Raw genomic sequence first — 21,105 nt, 5'->3', positions numbered from 1 at the left:
TGGAATTTGAGTAAAGCAACATTTCATCCAACTCAGGCCAGCCATACGGGACCTCACACGTGTCATCTTTCCCATTTCTTTCGTGGTGCGTCATTGTGTGTTCAAATTAACGTGATTCTAACTCCCCTTCAGAAGCTATGAAGAATACAGGTTATAGCTGAACCTTCGGCTCTTATTTATATGCGTATGTTTTATCGTCTACATTTATTCTGAAAAAGCAGTAAAGGTTCCACTGAGAATAGCCTTTATGGTCGAAAGCAATCAGGAACAATTTGCTGTCAGTATCTTGAGGCGACAAGGTGCCGATATCTTTGGAGCCGGTTCATGCGGTATAGCACGATTCTCGGTTTATAGGTGATAGAGGCTTGTGGCTTTTTAACGTGGAAAATCTCTCGAAAGCGTTTGCGTGTCTTTCTTATGCCATTTTCGACAAATTGGACAGGCGTTTATTACACATACAGATTTACGTCTTATTGAAAATTAATTTACCTTTGACATCGTTGCAATGACCTATAGATTTATGTTCAGCTCACGTTGACCAAAGCATTGTCTCTTGTGTATCTAAACCTACATTGTTGGCCTCAAGCCTGAACTTCTGTAGCAGCATATGCATCTATCGCAAGAATATGTCTGTGTATAAAAGCTTACATTGCCCACCCTACTTAAAACAGTTGTATGAAATGTTATATCGTTGACCTTGTGTTAAAGCCATTGCACCTCTACAAGATCGATTAAAGCATACATTCTCGGCGTATAGTGTACATCCTCCATGTAAAGCCCACATTGACGGAATCAAGACTACATTGTCGGCGTAAAGCCTGTACCGTCGGTGTAAAGCTTACAAAATCGATCTAAAGTCCTCATTGTGAGGGTGAAAGTACACCATTAATGTAAAATCTTTACAATCGACGTAAAGACAAGCGGCGACGTAAAGCATACATAATTCACGTAAAGCCGACATTTCCAGTGAGGCCACGCGGTCGGCGTAAAGCACACACCGTCGACGTTAAACCGACACTTTCCACTTAAGGCCACGCGGTCGACGTAAAGCACACACCGTACACGTGAAGCCGACACTTTCCACTTAAGGCCACGCGGTTGGTGTAAAGCATACACTGTACACGTTAAACCGACACTTTCCACTTAAGGCCACGCTGTCCACGTAAAACATACGCGATTCACGTTAAGCCGACACTTTCCACTTAAAGCTAACGCTGGAACCTAAGCCATACAGCATTTACGTTAAGCAGACACTTTTCACGTAAATCTGCGTCGGCGTTAATCCACCACTACGACACATAGACAACACAGTTGACGTAAAGCCTTCTTCATGGACGTTTTACCCGTCCCCAGCCACCACCACTCCCACCTCCCTCCTACTGAATGGTCGGTACCACGCTAAAAAACCCATCTCCAATTGAACAGGGACTACGGTTACAACTCTCAGCGGCTATCAGCCTTCATTACAAACAACAGCAACTACAAGCACCACATACTCCATCCGCTTGAAGACATAACAACAGTGTAATCATTAAGCCATTTGGTGATTACAGACTGATGCACAATAGCTCTCAAGTATAGATTGGTGGCGGCCTGTCGTGGCGATTTTCAGAAAAACATCATCTAAATTATCAAAGCACACAACAGTTATTTGCAATCTGCCCAAATAATAGTGTGATATCCTTGAATAGTGCTGGTAGAACGTTAGCAAGGGATTTAAATGCTTCTCATTTTGCTGTTGACACAGATTATCAGGGGAGCAGCCCAAGGCTGTGTATTAACATTGAAACATAGGAGCATCCCAGCGCGACGTCGAACCAGACATCAGTACAAACTTTGTCAATATGAAATATTTATACATTTCGCCGAAACCCCGGGGAAAAGGACTGTGTCGCTGTTTAGAACGCGACGTGTTTGTAAATATGCATGCACACATTTCAACACGTCGGCAGTGTCGCTGTGTTTGAAGTGATCTGTTTGAACAGAAATTGTTTGGGTGCGCTCTGCGTTGGCGAAGAGGCGTAAACTGACGCTGCGAGACGTTTGCCATTTTGATGATTCTTACCAGCACTTGTATAGTACAGACTGAGATTTATCATCGGAGTCGGTGGGGTAGCCTAGTGGTTAAAGCGTTCGCTTGTCACACCGAAGGCCCGGGTTCGATTCCCCAGAAGAAAACATTTCTGGTGTCCCCGCCGTGATATTCTTGGAATATTGCTAAAAGCGGCCTCCGCCCCGACTTTGAATGTGGACACTGTGGAACCTGTAAACTGTATCATGAGCCCTTACCATGTATACAGAACAGAACAGGACATTATAAACTAATTACTGTATTACCACCTTTAATCTCTGTGTTTATTTTCAGACTAGGCTCCCACTGACTTAATTTCTCGGGATAGTAATTTTGATGGTATAAAGCACATGCATTAAATCCTCAGATTGGACGACGGTAGATGTAGGACAATAGGTTTACATAGTATAAACTAGGGGTAATCTAATTCACATATAGCCGATGCAGCTGTGTCACGAAACACGGCTATGTTTCGTGATGAAACAAGTCGTTAAAGAGCCATAACGAAGCATCTTTACGACCTGCTTGGTATTTTATTGACCTGTATGAAATCCGCAGTGAATAAAACGGGGTTTCAGGCTTACAGAAATGTGTGTTTGACAATACTGGATTATCAACCGTTGAACATATTTTCCAGAGCCGTTTGAGGATCAGTTAAAAAAACTTGTCTGGATTAATTTAATCCGTCTATATTCACGCTTTTTTGTTCTCGTAATGGGATGTTGAACAGAGCGGTCATTCAGAGGTATGGCATCGAGCAAAATATAATTATTTCACTTGGGATGTACTGTGTTTTTAATGTACTCTGTCTTTCACGGTTAGTTGTTTTTTTATCTGTGTTGTAAGTTACACTTGGCCTTCACATACTTACATTGAGTGAGTTTAGTTTTACGCCGCACTCAGCAACATTCCAGCTATATGGCGCCGGTCTGTAAGTATTCTAGTCAGGACCAGACAATCCAGTGATCAACAGCATGAGCATCGATCTGCTCAATTGGGAACCGATGACATGTGTCAAGCAAGTCAGCGAGCCTGACCACCCGATCCCTTTAGTCGCCTCTTACGACAAGCATGGGTTCCTGAGCATGCTTACAGAGTTCATAGACATTAACGAATATAGCAAATTAAAATGTTCATATGATTTATAAGTTTGACATAATATTCTGAAAAGAATAGAATAACCAGATTTATCGTCATTAATACGGTGACTCTGTCTAAGAATCAGGGTGATTAGGTGAAGGGATTGGACCATGTTGCCAAGTTTGTACAAATACCGCTTCTTTCTTTGTTTGCAAATGAATGAGTGAGTGAATGTATGCATACACACATACATGCTTGCATGGATACATGCATGCATGCATGAATGAATGAATGAATGAATGAATGAATGAATAACACAACCAAAAATACAGCAAACTTAAAAAACGAACGAACAGTCAATTTCAATCGGTAAACGAGTATAACAATTATGGGATGTTTACCGTTAGGTGTAGTGCTTATCGATAATCGTATAATATCATGAAATAAAAAGACTTGAAACCGATTTAGATGTTATACTCCGTCTAAATCATTTAGGACTTCAAAACGTGAACCCCAAAGAATAATCAATATCGGTTATCTGCGAAAAGGATGCCTTTCAGCGTAGAATACACCAGGAGTTCTTCAAAAACTTTCGTAAAAAGGGGTTAAAATAAACGCAAAGTTTCTATTGCATTGTTTTAGGATATCGTTTCTTATAGTTAGGAGCATTTGATAGAGTAATGAGTGTTACCCGTAATCGTCACAGTCAGTAATCATTATCAACCTTTTCTATAAACACCAGACGGTTCATAACCTTAATGATTATACGGGGACATTAGGAACAATGTTGATCACAGAGAATCATTGAATGCACTTATTGGTGGTATTTGCTAGCGTATCACTATTAACTCAGCAATATGTCCTAGACAAACTGTTCATCATATTCCCTGATTGCCTTATAGTTTTAGCCAGACGCTATTATGAAACATTTTACGATGGGAAATCATTGATTTCCCGATTGTAAGTCATGTGTCGTCTCTGCAGTTGTCTTACTACAAATAGATGGTGATCATTACTTATTTTGACGTCCATTTAGGGAAGCTGTATTAAAGGCACGATACTCAGTAATGAACGGATCAATACATATACTGCCCTTGTTCTGGGAAATGATGTTTTGTTGAGCATCTTTGTCGAATTGTTGTCTACTTGATTCATTAGCCATATGGTGGGGTTCTCATTGAACGATTGGCTGTTCAGAGAAAAGGGGAAATGAAACTTACCATCGTATTAATCCTTTATTTGTCCCGAAAAATGGTTGTATGGGTTACACGTGTGATGAATGATTGGATATGTGTTGTAAGTGAGTGAGTGAGTGGGTGGGTGGGTGGGTGAGTGAGTGAGTGAGTGAGTGAGTGGGTGGTTGAGTGAGTGAGAGTGAGTGAGTGGGTTGGTGCGTGGGTGAGTGCGTGAGTGAGTAAGTGAGTGAGTGAGTGGGTGGGTGGGTGGTCGGTCGAGTGAGTGAGTAAGTGAGTTAGTGAGTGAGTGAGTGAGGAGTGAGTGGGTGGGTGGGTGGGTGGGTGGGTGCGTGGGGCCTGCATGTGAGAGCAAATCCTGAAGTGCATGGGCGTGGTACAGACAAACCTAAAACATCGACTTTGGATTAACACCGGTTTCTAGCGGACTCGAGGGGCACAACTCTCCCCAGTGAAGTGTTGGACCTCAGAAGACTCGAGCACATGTGCATCAACAACATAAACATGAAAAGTAGGGGACTTTTTATCAATAAACAGCAAAAGATCGTTTTATATTTCCAAACAGGTTTAGTATTGTGTCAGTGACTACATTATAATAAGTGTTGAAGATATTTTAGAGAACCCGTGTCATTTCATTTTTCATACTGTGGTTGTATGGACATTTTAATGTCAGAGCTTCAATAAAAGTTTAAAACCCATCGGGATATAACATTTTTATCAATTTAAATCGACAAATCTGTTATCGTTCGATACTCTGATACTCAAAATAGTAAATATCGGTCGTCGGATCAAAGTGGGCCTCATTACCGAAGTTTGACGAGGTATATACGGAAACAAGTAGCACTATATAGGCCGGCCTTTTCAAGACAGTAAAACGCTCTGACAAGGAGATGATCCTGCCATAAATCTACTGATAAAGTTGTAAAGGCTCATTACGATCATATATGAGGCACTTATCTATCAAAATCACTATGGCTTAAAAATATACTCCATCAACTCGCGGAGTCAGTTTAATTGTAGTGCGGGTTTCTCTATCACCGTGACGAAATGTTGTTATGGCTCATTAAATCTTAGTATTGGTTCAGTTATTAGCCTGTTACATCGAATTTGGGTCATAATGCCTTAGTTTATGAATCTTTTCCGTTCATTGTTTGTCTGTTCTAGTTATCGTAATCATTTGCATTTCTCCTTAACTTGTAATTGTACACAATTTCCGATACCTTTCACAATAACGTAACTCACTTTGCACAGTAAGGATTGTGAATTGAAGTTTTGAAGTGATTTACTTCTACGGTAAACGGATTACCAAACAAAGTAGTATCGATAGGTTAACGAATGTCCATCGTTAGCAAATTGCTGTCCGGCTCTGTGTATTGATTTTGAATTAGGATAAACCTGACTACCGAATAGCTGTAAACAGCGTTGCAAAACAGATATGTGAAAGTTGAACTAAACGAACTCACAGAATGAGATGCTTTGATATATTGCGGTATTTTCAATTATGATGTTTTCATATCTTGAGTTCATTGCTGGACATCGAACCAGTTATATAAACTTTATATCGATCTCACTGAAGCTTATTTTCGAGGACTCAAATAAACATTTGGATGTTTGTGCTATCAAAGGGAAATTTGGGATATTACAGGCTTTTTCAAGACAGCATGATTTTTGCTTGGCTTTTACAGACAATCGATACTCGTACAAGGATTTATGTCAATTTAAAGGGTATATGCATTTGTAGGTTAAGTACAGCAGAATTAACAATGTCATTGGCATTGTACTCAGCAGTGCCACGAGGTGAGGTCAGGTGAAATGGGGTTAACGTCACTTTCAAGATTTTTCACCAAGACAGCGTCGGGCATACAACTTGTATACACAGGTGTTTTATACCGACTCCGAGCCGGCCAGTATTGTGTACATTTCCTTAGTTCGAGGTAGGATAACAACAAGTTCCATATTTTGACGTTCCTTGGTATGAGGGGCGGTGGGATAGTCTAGTGGTTAAAGTGTTCGCTCGTCCCGCCGAAGGCGCAGGTTCGATTCCCCATACGGGTGCAATGTCTGAAGACCATTTTTAGTGTCCCTCGCTGTGATATTGCTGGAATGTCGCTAAAAGCGGCATAAAACCACACTTACTCGCTCTTTTTGTATGACACGGCCAGCGGATCGAACCAGCGACCTTCACCTCTTAAGACAGACGTTCTATCTGCCATTATGTAGCAGAATATGACCAGCATCAGAGGAAATCTGCTATACTTATCACGGCCATGGTGCCAATCAAAGAAACATATAAGGGAAAAACGGCTTCAGGGAAAACGTAAAAGCCGGCTGATCCTACGAAGAATGTACCTAAAAAATAATGACATCGCCAACGCGAAACGTGAAAAGGGATGATATGACCCACGTCCTAGCCTGTATTTACCCAGACAGACTCATGCCTGGGTGTTCTGTTGTAATATTCCTGGGCTGCAGACAGAAAGTGAGGAGACTCTCCTATCAGCACGTCTCCAGGATGAGGGTGCCACATATAGCATCTGTGTGCTATCTGTCTGATACTGTTACTTATTTCCAAACACAAAGGGCCGTTTGCACTGTGACCGAGCGGTCTAAAGCACCGCAATGTCCTGTGTAGATGTTCTGAGATGGCACATAGGAAAATACCCGTCTCCACGTCACACTGCCGGTTTAATAGGTAAAGATTCGTCCACTGCACTTGGGATTTCTTCTGTAATTATGATGATGATGATGGTGACGACGACGACGGCGATGATTATGATGATGGTGATGGTAATGGTAATGGTAATGATGATGATGATGATGATGATGATGATGATGATGATGGCGGTGATGGTAATGGTATTGGTAATGATGGTGATGGTGATGGTGATGGTGATGATGCTGCTGCTGATGATGATAATGATGATGATAATGATGATGGTGATGGTGATGATGATGATGATGGTGACGACGACGACAGCGATCGTTATGATGATATGGATGGTAATGGTAATGGCAATGGTGATGATAATGATGATGGTGATGGTGATGGTGATGGTGATGATGTGATGATGATGATGATGATGGTGACGACGATGATGATGATGGTGATGGTACGGTAATGACGATGACAGTGATCGTTATGATGATGAAGTGATGATGGCGGTGATGATGGTGATGGTGATGGTGATGATGATGATGCTGATGATGATAATGATGATGCGGTGATGGTGATGGTGATGGTGATGATGACGATGATGATGATGATGATGATGATGATGATGATGATGATGATGGTGATGGTGATCCAAACCAATCTGACTGAGCCAGGATCATCCAATCACTCTTTTATGAAAGAGTGTTTTAAACTGATAAATAACAAATTAACTAATGATGATGGTGATGGTATTGGTTATGATGATGATGATCTTCTAATATTCACAATAACAAGTAATGCGGTTCACCTACACTACTAAGAAGCTAAATGCAACAGCCATAAATTTATCCAATGGCGACGAATTCAATTAACTTACAATATCATGATCCCATGTCTGTTGTTGTGCGTGTACCTCGCGGAGAGTAGGTATGCAGTACTTATCTCGAAAGCAATCGATAGTTATTACTGGGGCATATAAGAGGTCCCCTTATCGTTGAATAAAGTCAGCGGTAAAATCACTTCCGCGGGCTGTCATTTATTTTCTTTATAGTCTCAAAGTAATATTGATTTATAAGTGAGGCGAAAAGAATGCGATATCACGGATACCTTCGGGTGTTTCCGGAACGCTTTTCCGGCAAATGGCAAGATGATGATTACCTTATTTGCAATATCTTCGACAGAATCAGTGTTTCGTTACTTAAGGAAACCACAAAATCAATCGGATTGAGAAGACAATGATACAGTCTAGAGTTTTACATGTAAACTGCAAAGCAAAGAAAATAAACTCAACAAAAACAGTTAATCTGATCAGATCCCTTTATTCAGAATTGAAGCCATGTGGCCAAGAATACAACGGTTGATACAACATTGTCATTGTGTGTAGACTTGTAATATAATAAATAATAATACAATGAAATGATTATGATCCATATAATACTTAAAAAATGAATATTGGGGGGTCCTTAACTTTTGTTGTTGTATATATTTGCTGGTGGTTAAAAATGAAACAGAAAAAATGGTTACTGGCGATTTTATTTAATTCGAGTTTAAAAGTAGTTTCGACATTAGGTTTTCGGCGACTGTTTTCAACCTTGTAGTTAATAATATTTTGGTCAAATCCAGTATTCGAGTGTATACTGTCTATTACCCCTCAGTATATAGTTCCTGAACCGCCTCCGTGGTGTAGTGGTTAGAGCGTCCGCCCGGAGAGCGGAAGGTCGCGGGTTCGATCCCCGACCGCGTCATACAAAAAGACGTAATATATGGTACTTGTTGGTCCCTGCCTGGCGCTCGGCATTAATGGGTACAACAAGGACTGGTCGGCTCGGAGTCAGTATAATGTGTCTGAGTGGGGTATTCATGCTTCACTGCGGCATGGTATCTCAGTGGGCTAGCACTGTAAAACCAGCTTAAGTCTGGGCTCAGCCGCATTACACCCACAGCATGCACGTCGTCCTAAGACGAAATAATCATTCGAACGACGTAAAACCCATTTCACCTCCGTTTCGTGACAATAATCATTCGAAACCGTTTCGAAAGCACATGAAACTGAAAGCACAGCGTTACGATATACAGGTAACTATGGATATAGCAAACCACTTATAACGACCTGACGGTTGTAACGGACTGTTTCCTTCTCGTCCACATGCTGTCCACATATATGTCGAATGTGTGAAAGGAACTACGGTTATGCCGAACTGACATTAGTGGTCCCTTTAAGTTCGTTATGACCGTAGCCAGATGGTACAAGTGTTCGCTCGTCTCGCCAAATAACGAAGTTCGATTCTCCATGATGGGTATAAAGTTATTAAATATTACAAAAAATTAACGAAAGACTCGCCAACGAGTTAAGGACGTAAAGTGAGTGAGTGAGTGAGTTTAGTTTTACACCGCACTCAGCAATATTCCAGTTATAAGGCGGCGGTCTGTAAATAATCGAGTCTGGGCCAGACAATCCAGTGATCAACAGCATGAGCATCAATCTACGCAGATGGGATACAATGACATGTAATCAGCTAAGTCAGCAAGCCTGACCACCCGATCCCGTTAGTCGCCTTTTACGACAAGCATGGGTTACTGAAGATCAATTCTAACCCGGATCGTCACGGGTCTAAGGACGTAAAGACCGAGCAAACGAATGCGTTCTCAGTAACGCCATATTTGTCGTCAAAGTCAAAGATGAGACTGACTGGCTACTTTTTAGTGGCACTACGTCACGGTACATTTCCTGGATAAAACATCTTTCTAGCTTGTCTTACTTAGTGTACCATCGTAAATAAATGTTGCTGTTCCAGCTTGCAATCTTGCCCGCCTGGACATTTCATAATTTCGGACGCAGCGTGTAGAACACTAACTCCGTTTTCCAGCTTTCGTACATATGATATTAAAATCAATATTCTAAAAGTATCATAAAATATATGGATGTATGCAATATACAATTAACGTGCTATCTTCCAATGTTAATAAACTGACATCACCGAATGGCCTGGTGCTCTATTGTACTCGAATGTATTCTGCTATTGTTGACGATATTCGTATTGTTTGTGCTATTGTCTATTTCCGGTATGGGACATTGAAAATGTAAAATTATCGTTAATATTAAACGTTTAATTAAGTAACGGTTTACACTCAGTGAGTGATTGTATAATACAAGTAACAGCTGAAGTGCTATGCAGTACAGGATTCATAAAAATTATAGATTTTTTGATACCTCAAATCAAATTCATGTTTCGTTCACAGAGGTCAAGTCTGAAACGTTATTAACCGATGTACCGTGAAACCCTGTTTATCCAGACAGTACCATTCTCAGCGTTAACGTCAGGATTAACAATAAGTGGGAATGCCGAGACAATATAGCTGTAAAAGTGAAATCTGCAGACAACCCCATAGCAATGGTCAGGAAAAAAGGTTTCGTGGTTAACGAATATGGTTTTCATAGTATTCCCAATACCTACAAAAAAGCAGGAATAATATCTCATTGGACACTCAACTCCAGCATGTGGAAGACCTACCTATCGAAGAGAGCTGTACCACCATGATGAACATCATAGCCAAACCTCGAATCGGGCACGTTTCAGTGGCAGATTCTTCATCGAGAAATCTCGTTTCTTGAGATTATCGTCTAATTCGCTTGTACTCTACATAAAGATCTAGGTAAGAGTCCAATGTTAAATATTTACATGAGTATTACCGGATACCATAGTGCGATCTGCAGAGAGGGTGTGTTTACTTGGTCCTTAGAAAGGATGGCACCGTATTTGCTCTGACAATAGAAGTCGACTGAGACTTTGGAATGAGCGTTGATTGATCAGCTGTTCAGTAGTCGGGTCACCAGTAGATGTGACCATACCCCACCGTATCAGCGTCCTCTCTCAATTTAAGCAAATATGGTTAAACTTTCCTGCTCTTTAAGAAACTTCAAATCGAATTGTGATCAGCGTTTCTTCTCATTTATTGGTAATCGCCCGAGGGTGTTAGAATGCATTGGATATTGAATTTACAGCACTTCAACGCCGATGAAGTTCTACAAGTAATTGGATCATATTCCAAGTCCGTCATATAAAAATGTGATGCTAAATCATGTTTTATTAATCACATATGTAATGCATTGATCAGTGTGAATTACAGCCCCACGGCCGAATGAAACTGTCCCATTTATGTTGAATTATCATGTCTTTGCATAGATCACATACAAAACTATCAAATGCTTTAAAGGTGTTACTGTAAGTCAGTCAGATTGTTTCACATAAAAGAATGGAATGGGTCATTTAAGTACAGAACACTCTGTACAGACTTATTTTTAATGATTGGGTTCGATTTTAACACATTGTATTACTTTGCGGAAGGCAGGTTCAAGGTTCTAATCAAGTTCTACTAGTTAACGCCATGTCACAGAATGTACATATTTTGTGTGAACAGATCTTGAAGAGCACAAAGTTGCATCGCATTTCTAATTTCACTATTACACATTCTTTTTGAAAAGAGTGTCGACTTGAATACCTAGTGGGAACATTGGATTATATCAGTGACATTATGAAACAATGTGTACTTATACTGCGGCAACCTTGATGCACAAGGTGTATGTTCATGCACTAATCCCAGTCAATTGGCCAGTGTATACCACAACCCAAGCAGCTTCACTCTGGTTAACGGAAGCTGCCTGTGAGGCGCTGGAATGTTAACAGTCAGATGATCATCTCATCCCATCGGGTACCCATTCACGGATGGGTGAACGCAAGTTCGAACAAAAACACTTCGCTAAGGTGAAAGCACACCTGTTACACGTGTTTCATTGTGGGACAGGACAGGAGTCCAAACAAATCTCGGGGGTCAAGTTGTCAAACATGATCACAAATCCAACGTTGCTGAACTTCACACGATTTGTGATCTGTACTTATACCCAACCACACGACACCACAATACCATTTTCGCGAACACCTGGTGTTATCATGATATTCAGTGTGTTTTCATTTAATATCCCAAATCCTCCTTTTGCAGCTTTTCCAAATGGAATTTGTATTTAAAATTGGAAAATTCAGACTGGTTATTTTCTGGCATTGACGTTGTATATTCTGTTCGCTAGTTGTTTTACGCCGCTGTATGAAATATTTGAACAATATGACGGCGGTTTGGAAGCGATCGAACCTTACCACCTGGGCCCCGTTCCTCAAAGCGATCGTAGCGCTAAGATGATCGGAACTCCGATACTTTAACATAGACCTACGACTGTTGTAGTGTTACGGTCGCTTTAAGTGAGTGAGTGAGTGAGTTTGGTTTTACGCCGCTTTTAGCAATAATCCAGCAATATCAGGGCGGGGACACCAGAAATGAGCTTCACACATTGTACCCATGTGGGGAATCGAACCCGGGTCTTCGGCGTGACGAGCGAACGCGTTAACCATCAGGCTACCCCACCGCCCCGGTCGCTTTGAGGAACGGGACCTAGATCCTGTTAGTCGCCTCTTACACAAGCATGGAATTGGTTGCTTAGGACCAACAGTCTAACCACAAAAGCCCACAGGTGTGTACTCTTTGTCGCAGAATCGCAATTGTAGTCAATACATAAGTTCTAGCCAAGGTACGCACCAACAGAGGTTCTTTCAGAACATTACTGAAGCGCAAAATAGAAATACAATATTTGATGTCACGAAAGCCTTGCGAAAATGAACACGCTTTCACTCAGTAAAAAAAGACATAAATGGGTAAGCACTTAATGAAATCGTGTAATCAATACATGCACGATGGATGCTTAGGACTGCACGAATAGAACTACGACTGATTTCCTTTGTATAACTAGCGCACCGTCAGCTTCAGCTGTATGTCACATCATAATTCAAGCACACGCAACGAGTTGTTCTGAACTGTTTATCGGCTGTAGCGTTCCCTCCACTGAAAGACACTGGTCGCCAGCACTATACCCTACTAATGATGTTATTTCGTGCCCTTATTGCATGATTGGAGTCTTTTGATGACGGTGCAGCAATGTAGTGTGTGTAGGCATGGTATTACCTGAACGCTTGGCTAGGTTCTGAACATCGAAGGGAGTATTACTGATCAGTGCTATAAGTACACGGAAATTAATTATCAACGTCTTGGTGTTAGCGCTAATCAATATTGTTAAGGTGAAACAATGGAGAGTGCTTTCTGATCAATATCTTGTCAATATTGCCACGAAGCTTGTCATTCACCTTGATCAGTTTTTGAGTTTATTCAGTAAAACGTGTTCTCATTACAACGCAAGGCAGGTTTGGAGACTTCATTGAATTTGATACACATGCATTTCAGGATAATGGTATACAAAGAGTACCGGATGTTCCAGATGTATTCAAGAACATGTTGGTTTGGAGAACACCTTAAATAACCTGTATGGATATTTCCAATAAGGAATACTAAAACGCATCTGGGTATGGATCGTGGGGAGTTAAGTTCAAAGATCAAAAGCAATCAAGTGCTTATGAAAAAATATATTCCATTTGATTTTAATTATATAATAATGTTTGCTATGTCCTCATTCCTCATAGGGGCGGTGAGTTAGCCTAGTGGTAAAAGTGTTCGCTCGTCATACCGAAGGCCCGGGTTCGAGTCCCCATATGGCTGGAATGTGTGAAGCTTATTTCTAGTTTCCCGCCGTGATATTGCTGGGATATTGCTGAAAGCGGCGTAAAACCATACTCACTCACTCCTTCCGTTCTCGGAGATTATGGATATAATTGGTCTCATGTTATCTGGGGTATTTTTTACAAGAGGCGACTAAATGAATCGGTGGTCAGGCCCGGTGACTTGGTTTTGTCGCGTGAGTTTGAACCAGTCGGTGTGGTTCATTGCTCATAACATCAGTCACTGGTTTGTACAGACGCGATTAACAGGCCCCTGCTTCCGAGGGCGACGTATAACGACAAACGACATAAATAAAACAGTCTTACACATATTCATACACAACAATAACAAAAAAAAAAAATTCCCGAAACAGAAAAAGACGCGCGGCTTTGTTCAGTGGTGGGCTAAAATGGGGATTGGATGGTCACCATCAGTGCTTTGATTAAGTGCCAGATGAGTCATCTTCTGGATGGCCATCAATATCTCTAGCATCTCTTGTTCAAACACAATTACAGGTCCTTCTCGTATTTACGATGGTGGTGTTGTCCAGTTGACAAGACACCCCCCCAAGAGAATAGGATTTTATCTAAATATCCAGTTTTTACATTGCACAATTAACAGAGCCAAACAGTAATTCCTATATTCATATCAAATATATGCTATGATACGATTCCGACATCATCATGACCATGTACTTGTGAAACGCTATCAAATATTGATGATACTGAGTGTTCGCGAGAGTGTGAGCTTATCCTGTCCTAGCTGAGGAATCCGTTACAAACACACGCAAAGGCATGTCAATTATGAACAAATACAGCCCACGGAAATATATGGTAGACGTAAAACTAGGGAACTGCACTTAGTTTTCTTACCGACACATCGCCCATGGAAGCTCATTCCAAATATATTTGCGTCTGTGTTTGCATCGATAAGCTTTAGAAACTATATCTATATGTCAGTCCTTTTATGTATCACGTCATTATCCAAATACTGTAGAAGAGAAAGAAGAAGTGATGTCCAAAGCACTATGGAATATCCCTATTTATGTTCTCTAAGTAAAGACCTAAGAAAGCTTTGACTGGAATTGGTATTATTCAATCAAATAATCCTTTGTTTGTCTTAGCCCGAATAACCGAAGTCATCGATCAATTTCTGATATAGATACTGATTTGTCTGAGATCTGTCTAAAGCTGCTCCATAAATGGGAAAAAAATGCATTATGCTGTACAAGAGGCACGGTTAAAGTATTTGCCCCTCCTGGGGGCACGCGTATAATCAGTCATGCAATAACTTTAAGCTTTTTTCGCGTGAAACATTCACGGCTTCAGAGGGTAAAGCCGCGGCAAGGTACACAGAAAGCTAAATTAGCGCCGTCGACTACGTGAGGCACCGCCGGCGAAGCTTACTAGCACTGAAACAGGAGAAATGCTTCAGCAAATTGACAGATGTGGCGAAAAAATAATGAAACGTCATTGCTGTTCTTCCCACGCCGTGGAGATTGATTACCTAGCCGAGAAACAAGTACAGCAAACCCAATTAATCCAGACCCTGTTTGATCTCCTTTAATCAGACCTCCTTTATCCGAATTTTTGTCATACCGATGATTAACTGGATTGACAGGTTTGTTCTTTAATGCATTAGTTAATCCGGACGGATGATGGTAACTAGATTCCAGGAGGTCAAGTTAGCATGTGCATATTTTGTCAGTAATGCGCATGTGGTGGAATCACATATTCCTGTGATATAAAAAAGTCAAGACCAGAAAATAACCGATTATCTGTCATGTCAATTTCAGCAGTAACACTCAAGAGTTAATGTGTGAAGACACCTGTTGATCCAGCCCTTGCGGATGGATGGAGAAAAGTGGGCACGGTTCCCCAAGTCGTATACGGTGCTGTAATTCTTTGGGTAGAGTTCGGTTCCTTGTTAGTGCCAGGATTCGATGATCGGATTACCACAGGGGTAAACGTTACGTTGGGCCGTCTTCCCAGTTGTACTTATGATGACACCCCGTTACATAACTGAACTTATCACTAACTCATGATCACCGGTAGACAACTAAAAGCAGTGTGACGAAACTATTAATTTAATGAACTGACAGTAGATACATGCTTGCTTCTTTATAGGGGAAATAATGCTTTGCTGTTGACGAAGGCAAACTGCAATTACATGTATGCCAAAAATGTAATCGTGTGTTCCATTTACACCCAGTGAATAAATAATATTTGTAACGGTTCCGAAGATGGTCATTCCTAAGTTTCTAAATTTTACATTTCAGTTTTCAATCGAAGAACTCTCCACGTAGCTTTCAATATATCCAAATTCACCTTTTTTAGTTGTCTCAGATTGTGTTTTATTCGCTGCGTGGAAAAAGACCATTTTCGGAAATGAATGGTTAAAATTGAAAAGAAAAGAAACATGGCCACCTTGCTTTTGAAAAAAATTGGAATTGATTTTTGCGGGGTCCAAATAGGAGCAAGCTCGAGCGTACAACGCCACAGCTTGATCAATGGCAGTATGATAAGGTTGGTTTGTTTTGAACCGGTTGTGCCAGCTTTTTTAGTTTTAAAATATTGGTTTTGTAATACTCAAATGGACCCAGCAAATGTAACTTCAGGATGACAGGTTCATGAGCCAGTATGATTCAGCGTTGGTTTGTCTGTTGTTTGCATTCCCAAAGAAAATCAACATTGGTTGAACACTTGCTCATTCACTTATTGGAAAATGCTCTGAAACCTCTGATATGAAGTTTTTCACCATCTTCCACTCATTTTAATCTTCATGTTTTGCCTATATGTGAAGCAATGTTATTGGATCGTAAATTCAAGTGTTGAAATGAATTAAAGCTGATTGTGAATGTCTTAAAGTTTTCCTAACTTATTAGCATCTCTGAACATTTAAGCAAAACTGTGTGTGAGCTCCAATGATAACTTGACATTCATTCATTTATTCATTCATTCATTCATTCATTCATCCATCCATCATCCATCCATCCTTCCATCCATCCATCCATCCATCCAAGCATCCATCGAACCATTCATTCATTCGTTATCTATTTTAGCATACATTACTATTTATCAGATAAATAAAAATTTATTTGCATATATGTCTATGATATAACCCTTTCAACCACATATTAATTCAATCATTCATTGATCCACACACACTTATTCCTTCTTTTCTTCATTTATTCATTCATTCATTCATTGCGTTTATTGCATAACCGTTTATGAATGGGAAAGATAATCCTTATGTTAGTTAGCAATGGAAAGGATATTTAATGAATACTGATTTAACCTCTCTTTTCTTCTTTACAGAGATTCCCGTCACTCACAATGCCAAACATCGCCCACTCCAGATGGGCATTTGTACCTGCTTACAAGCCAAAGGGAGAGAACTCTTGTTTGAGACAACTCAAATGAAGGAAATTCGAGGTGGATATCTGCCTTTAGACTTGAATAATCACTAAGAACCTTTACCACTACCCGTCGTACGAGTCTTTCATCTTAGTGAAACCTCAAGCAACCAAGCATTGGATATGGACAACACCACCGAAGAACTTCCTTATAACGTTGCCATGTATATATTCGACAATGTCACAGTCAATGGGCTAGACGATAACCTGACAGACAATGGTACAGGCAACACCGTTGAGAGACGATATACCAACCACGTTCCGAGATACAATGAGGGCATCATGATCTTCATTTGTTTGGTTTTGGGTTCCATGATCTTGGCGACCATTCTGGGAAATGTGTTTGTTCTCACCGCTATTTTGATAGAGAAAAGTTTGCAAGGTGTGTCGAACTACTTGATTCTGTCTCTGGGCGTGACGGATTTGATGGTAGCAGTTTTGGTGATGCCTCTGAGTTTGGTTAATGAAATTAGCATTAACTGGTATCTCGGCGGGGAGGTGTGTGACATGTGGATTTCAATGGACGTGTTGTGCTGTACGGCGTCGATCCTCCATCTTGTGGCTATATCATTTGACCGGTACTGGGCTGTGTCCAACATAGACTACATCAGAAGAAGGTGTGCCAGACAGATTATGCTAATGGTTGTAATTGTGTGGTTTGTCTCCGTGAGCATCTCGATCCCACCTCTTTTCGGTTGGAAAGACAACGTCGATCCAGATGTAACGGGACAATGTATGATAAGCCAGGATCAAGGATATACCATATTTTCTACAGTTGGTGCGTTTTATTGTCCGTTGACTCTTATGCTTGTGCTGAATTTTAAAATATATAAAGCTGCGAGGTCAAGAATTCGGAAAAAGAAATTCGGAGGAAGACCAAGGCCGGCGCCTGTGCCGGTAGTGCAAGTTGAAAATACTGGAAACCCGTCACGGAACTCCTCCGGAAGTGACGTAAGCCAAGATGGCTTCAGTATGTTTAATGGTTCCTGTGTAAATATGAACGAGATCTCGCGGATTGAAAGTACTATTGAAGGACCAGAGGAAGCCCAAAATGGCAATGGCCTTCAAACAAACAATGGCCTCTTAGGAACCAATGGAAACTTCCCCCCAAATTTCGGGCCATCTCTTACAGTGCCTGGAAATGTGTATGTGTTGTCTAAAAACAGATCAAACAATAATAGCAAAAGGGCAAGAAATAGAGAGAAAGACAAACTTAGGAAAGAAAAAATTGAAATGAGGAGGGAAAGGAAAGCAGCTCGGGTTTTAGGAATAATCACTGGTGCTTTTGTTGTTTGCTGGTTGCCGTTTTTCATCATTGCTCTCATTGCTCCTTTCTGTAAGGAAAGCTGTACGTTTCCTCCTGTCATGATGAGTTTCTTCTTATGGCTTGGCTATTTTAACAGTTTACTCAACCCAATCATCTACACAATATTTAATCCAAGTTTTCGCACAGCATTCAGAAAGATATTCTTCAGAAAGTTGAGACTGGTTCAAAGGTGAAGACTGTGATTTTTTTACATATTGTTTTTGATGATGTTAAAAATGGGACAGTTTCCTGAAGTCAAAACATTGTCACATAGCTTCTCTATCATTCATCAATAACTGTGATCATTGCATTCATATGATATTTTAGAGTACGTGTTCAATCGTGCAACGGCTGTTTTAGACCGACCCCTTTGTGGCATCTGATAACGGAAATATTCACGATACGTAAGTGACGACAAAAATAATTTACAAACGAAAACGATCGCATTTTAAAAAGAAATGTCAATGTATCTGAATATTTCTTCCCACGTGGTTTAAAACATTGACATGTTTTATTTCACGTAATCTGCTGCCACAGACCTAACTCCGTTGTACGATTTAACTCGTTATGGTTTTAATGCGTTGCGTGTCTGTGAACGGGAAATCTATTTTGCAGTTTCATGAGAACTCATCCAACATACGTCATTCTGGCAAGGCGATATGAATACATTCGTGTTTCTGACTTCAAGAGGTTTTCCCATTACCTGTAAATATGTGTCACCATGTAAATGTAAAAGCATATGTACTATACCCTTACGTATCACTACAAATCTTATTTTTACTGTAGCTTTCTCATTTCAATCAACCGGAAGTTATACTGCGCATGCGTATCACGTCATCGGCAATACATCCCAATCTTCTATTTTCTTGGTGCATACTTTATATATGCAAGGTCGTAACATTTGGATGCATTCTAATGCAAATAAAGTACCATATACTTCAGAAAAGAGTTGTTTGTGATAATAGTTGGCAGAGTTCTGGGTGAGACAGACTGTGTTTATCATTTTCCCTTCCAAGGGAGGTAACTGACTATATAAATCCTGGGTTGGATTGTCAAACGATCGAGTCTGAGCATACTCAAATTAAAAATGGCACAACTTAATCGGCATCACGTTCAATATGACGGCTGCCGAGCAGATTACGGTCGATTACAAAGATTGTGTACGGTCGACAAATATTTTCCAAATCTTTTCATGTTTTAATGAACCTGCTCAAGTGATTTTATGTGAGGAGGTAAGACCTGTTATATGACACTATTGATCATGATTATCGATCACATCGTCTTGACTGGGTGCCAATGTTTTGTTTGAAGCAAAGGTAAGTGCTACTCGAGGTGAAATCTTAATGGTAGCCAGGAGAGACATCTAAGGGACATAACTCGTAATACCCACTAGTGTCGTTACGATGAAGCATGCTTAGCTGGGCGAGGATGAAGACTGGATTTGAGTAGTCAGTTAACTCCCTTGCCTCTTGAACATGATTCGTTGGGTTTTTTAAGATGGCCTTAAAGGCAGGGACATCAGAGGCAACGATTACTTATTTCTTTACACATGATTGTGGGTGGTACATGTACTTCCGATAGGGCGGGGTTAGGTATGAGGTTTTCTGTGCATGGTGATATAGTTTGCTATTTTAAGTAGTCAGTGTCTTGTGATATCTGACTAATAGGACCTCATCGGATAATATATTGGACTGCGTTTTATATATACACGGTAACAAACTATATCATTGTATACATATCTGTATCAATATTCCTAAATTAAAATACAAACTCAGGGTGTTACCTTGCTCAACTAGAATTACGAATGACAATGGTTGTGTAATATAATGGAATGGTGTAATGTACTTAAACACAGATTTAGTAATCATTCAGTTACAGGAACCGTATACTCCTTGACAAGAATATGTTACAAAGAATAATATTGTGCATAATTTGGAACACAATATGTAGCTCTTCTGATACTAGAGGCACATTTCTGCGTCGCGTAAACCCTGCACAATCATCTTACAGTACAAGGTAGAGTAGATTCTATGATATTTGAATGACAAAACCGTATGTCTATAACTTGAATACACAACGTTTTTTAGAAAGTCTTCAAATGCGACATATTATATATTTGGGATTACACTTTCTCAGTAAAGTACAACTTCTAGTATTTTTTAGTCATATGTGGGATTCTAACTCGTACTTCCAGAGTACGAGAATCTGATTTTATATTTTGAAGCTGCAGACATAAGATTATGTACATTGTTACAATACGTACATCTCCAAATTTTAACAAAAAATGTTTTATAAGATATCAATGGTACAAAATAATCAGTCTCGTTCACCTCGATCGAAAAGATCCCGTTTGGCGTAAAAGAAAGAAGAGCGATGGAACCTACTTTTATGGACGGCTGTAAATAGGTGTTAACAAAATATTATTTACATATAATTCACATAATTGTCAAATAAATACCAAAGTAAGAAACTTCACATCTTTCTATTTCCCGTTACCGTCATCAACCTACACCACAACGGACTTTTTCCATGAATGACATTTTCAATTTAAACAGACACATAAATGGAACATAGAAATCCCTTTGATGTACAGTCTTCCTCGTCTGAGGAGCGGTTCCCCAGAAAACAAGGCGACAGATGCTTTTGCTGGTATAGAAAGATAGCTATCCTCCAGAAATGATGTCGCTGCCGGATATTTCTGTCTTCTGAGGGAGTTCTTGGGATTAATGACGTCGTAATCTACATCTTCCACAACAGCAACCACAGCCATTTGCTATGATTGGACGATTG

The 21,105-nt window shown here is 40.2% G+C and overlaps 1 protein-coding gene across 9 annotated transcripts in view; it reads left to right on the top strand.

Annotated features, from left to right (window-relative positions):
* The window catches only part of LOC124255169 (5-hydroxytryptamine receptor-like), a 206,861-nt gene extending 187,600 nt beyond the window's left edge, over window positions 1-19,261 (top strand). For all 9 annotated transcript variants that reach the window (XM_046689004.1, XM_046689002.1, XM_046689007.1 and 6 more), the window contains one exon: window positions 16,912-19,261. In XM_046689004.1, the coding sequence (XP_046544960.1) occupies window positions 17,133-18,509 (1,377 nt within the window). In that variant the 5' untranslated portion in view covers window positions 16,912-17,132 and the 3' untranslated portion in view covers window positions 18,510-19,261. The remainder of the gene's footprint in view (window positions 1-16,911) is intronic.
* Window positions 19,262-21,105: the final 1,844 nt, after the last annotated feature.

Source organism: Haliotis rubra, unplaced genomic scaffold, assembly GCF_003918875.1.
Source record: "Haliotis rubra isolate DU_JTF1 unplaced genomic scaffold, ASM391887v1 Scf596, whole genome shotgun sequence".
Lineage (NCBI taxonomy): Eukaryota > Metazoa > Mollusca > Gastropoda > Lepetellida > Haliotidae > Haliotis > Haliotis rubra.
The sequence above is the reverse complement of the archived record's forward strand: the minus strand, read 5'-3'. Positions and strand labels throughout refer to the sequence as shown.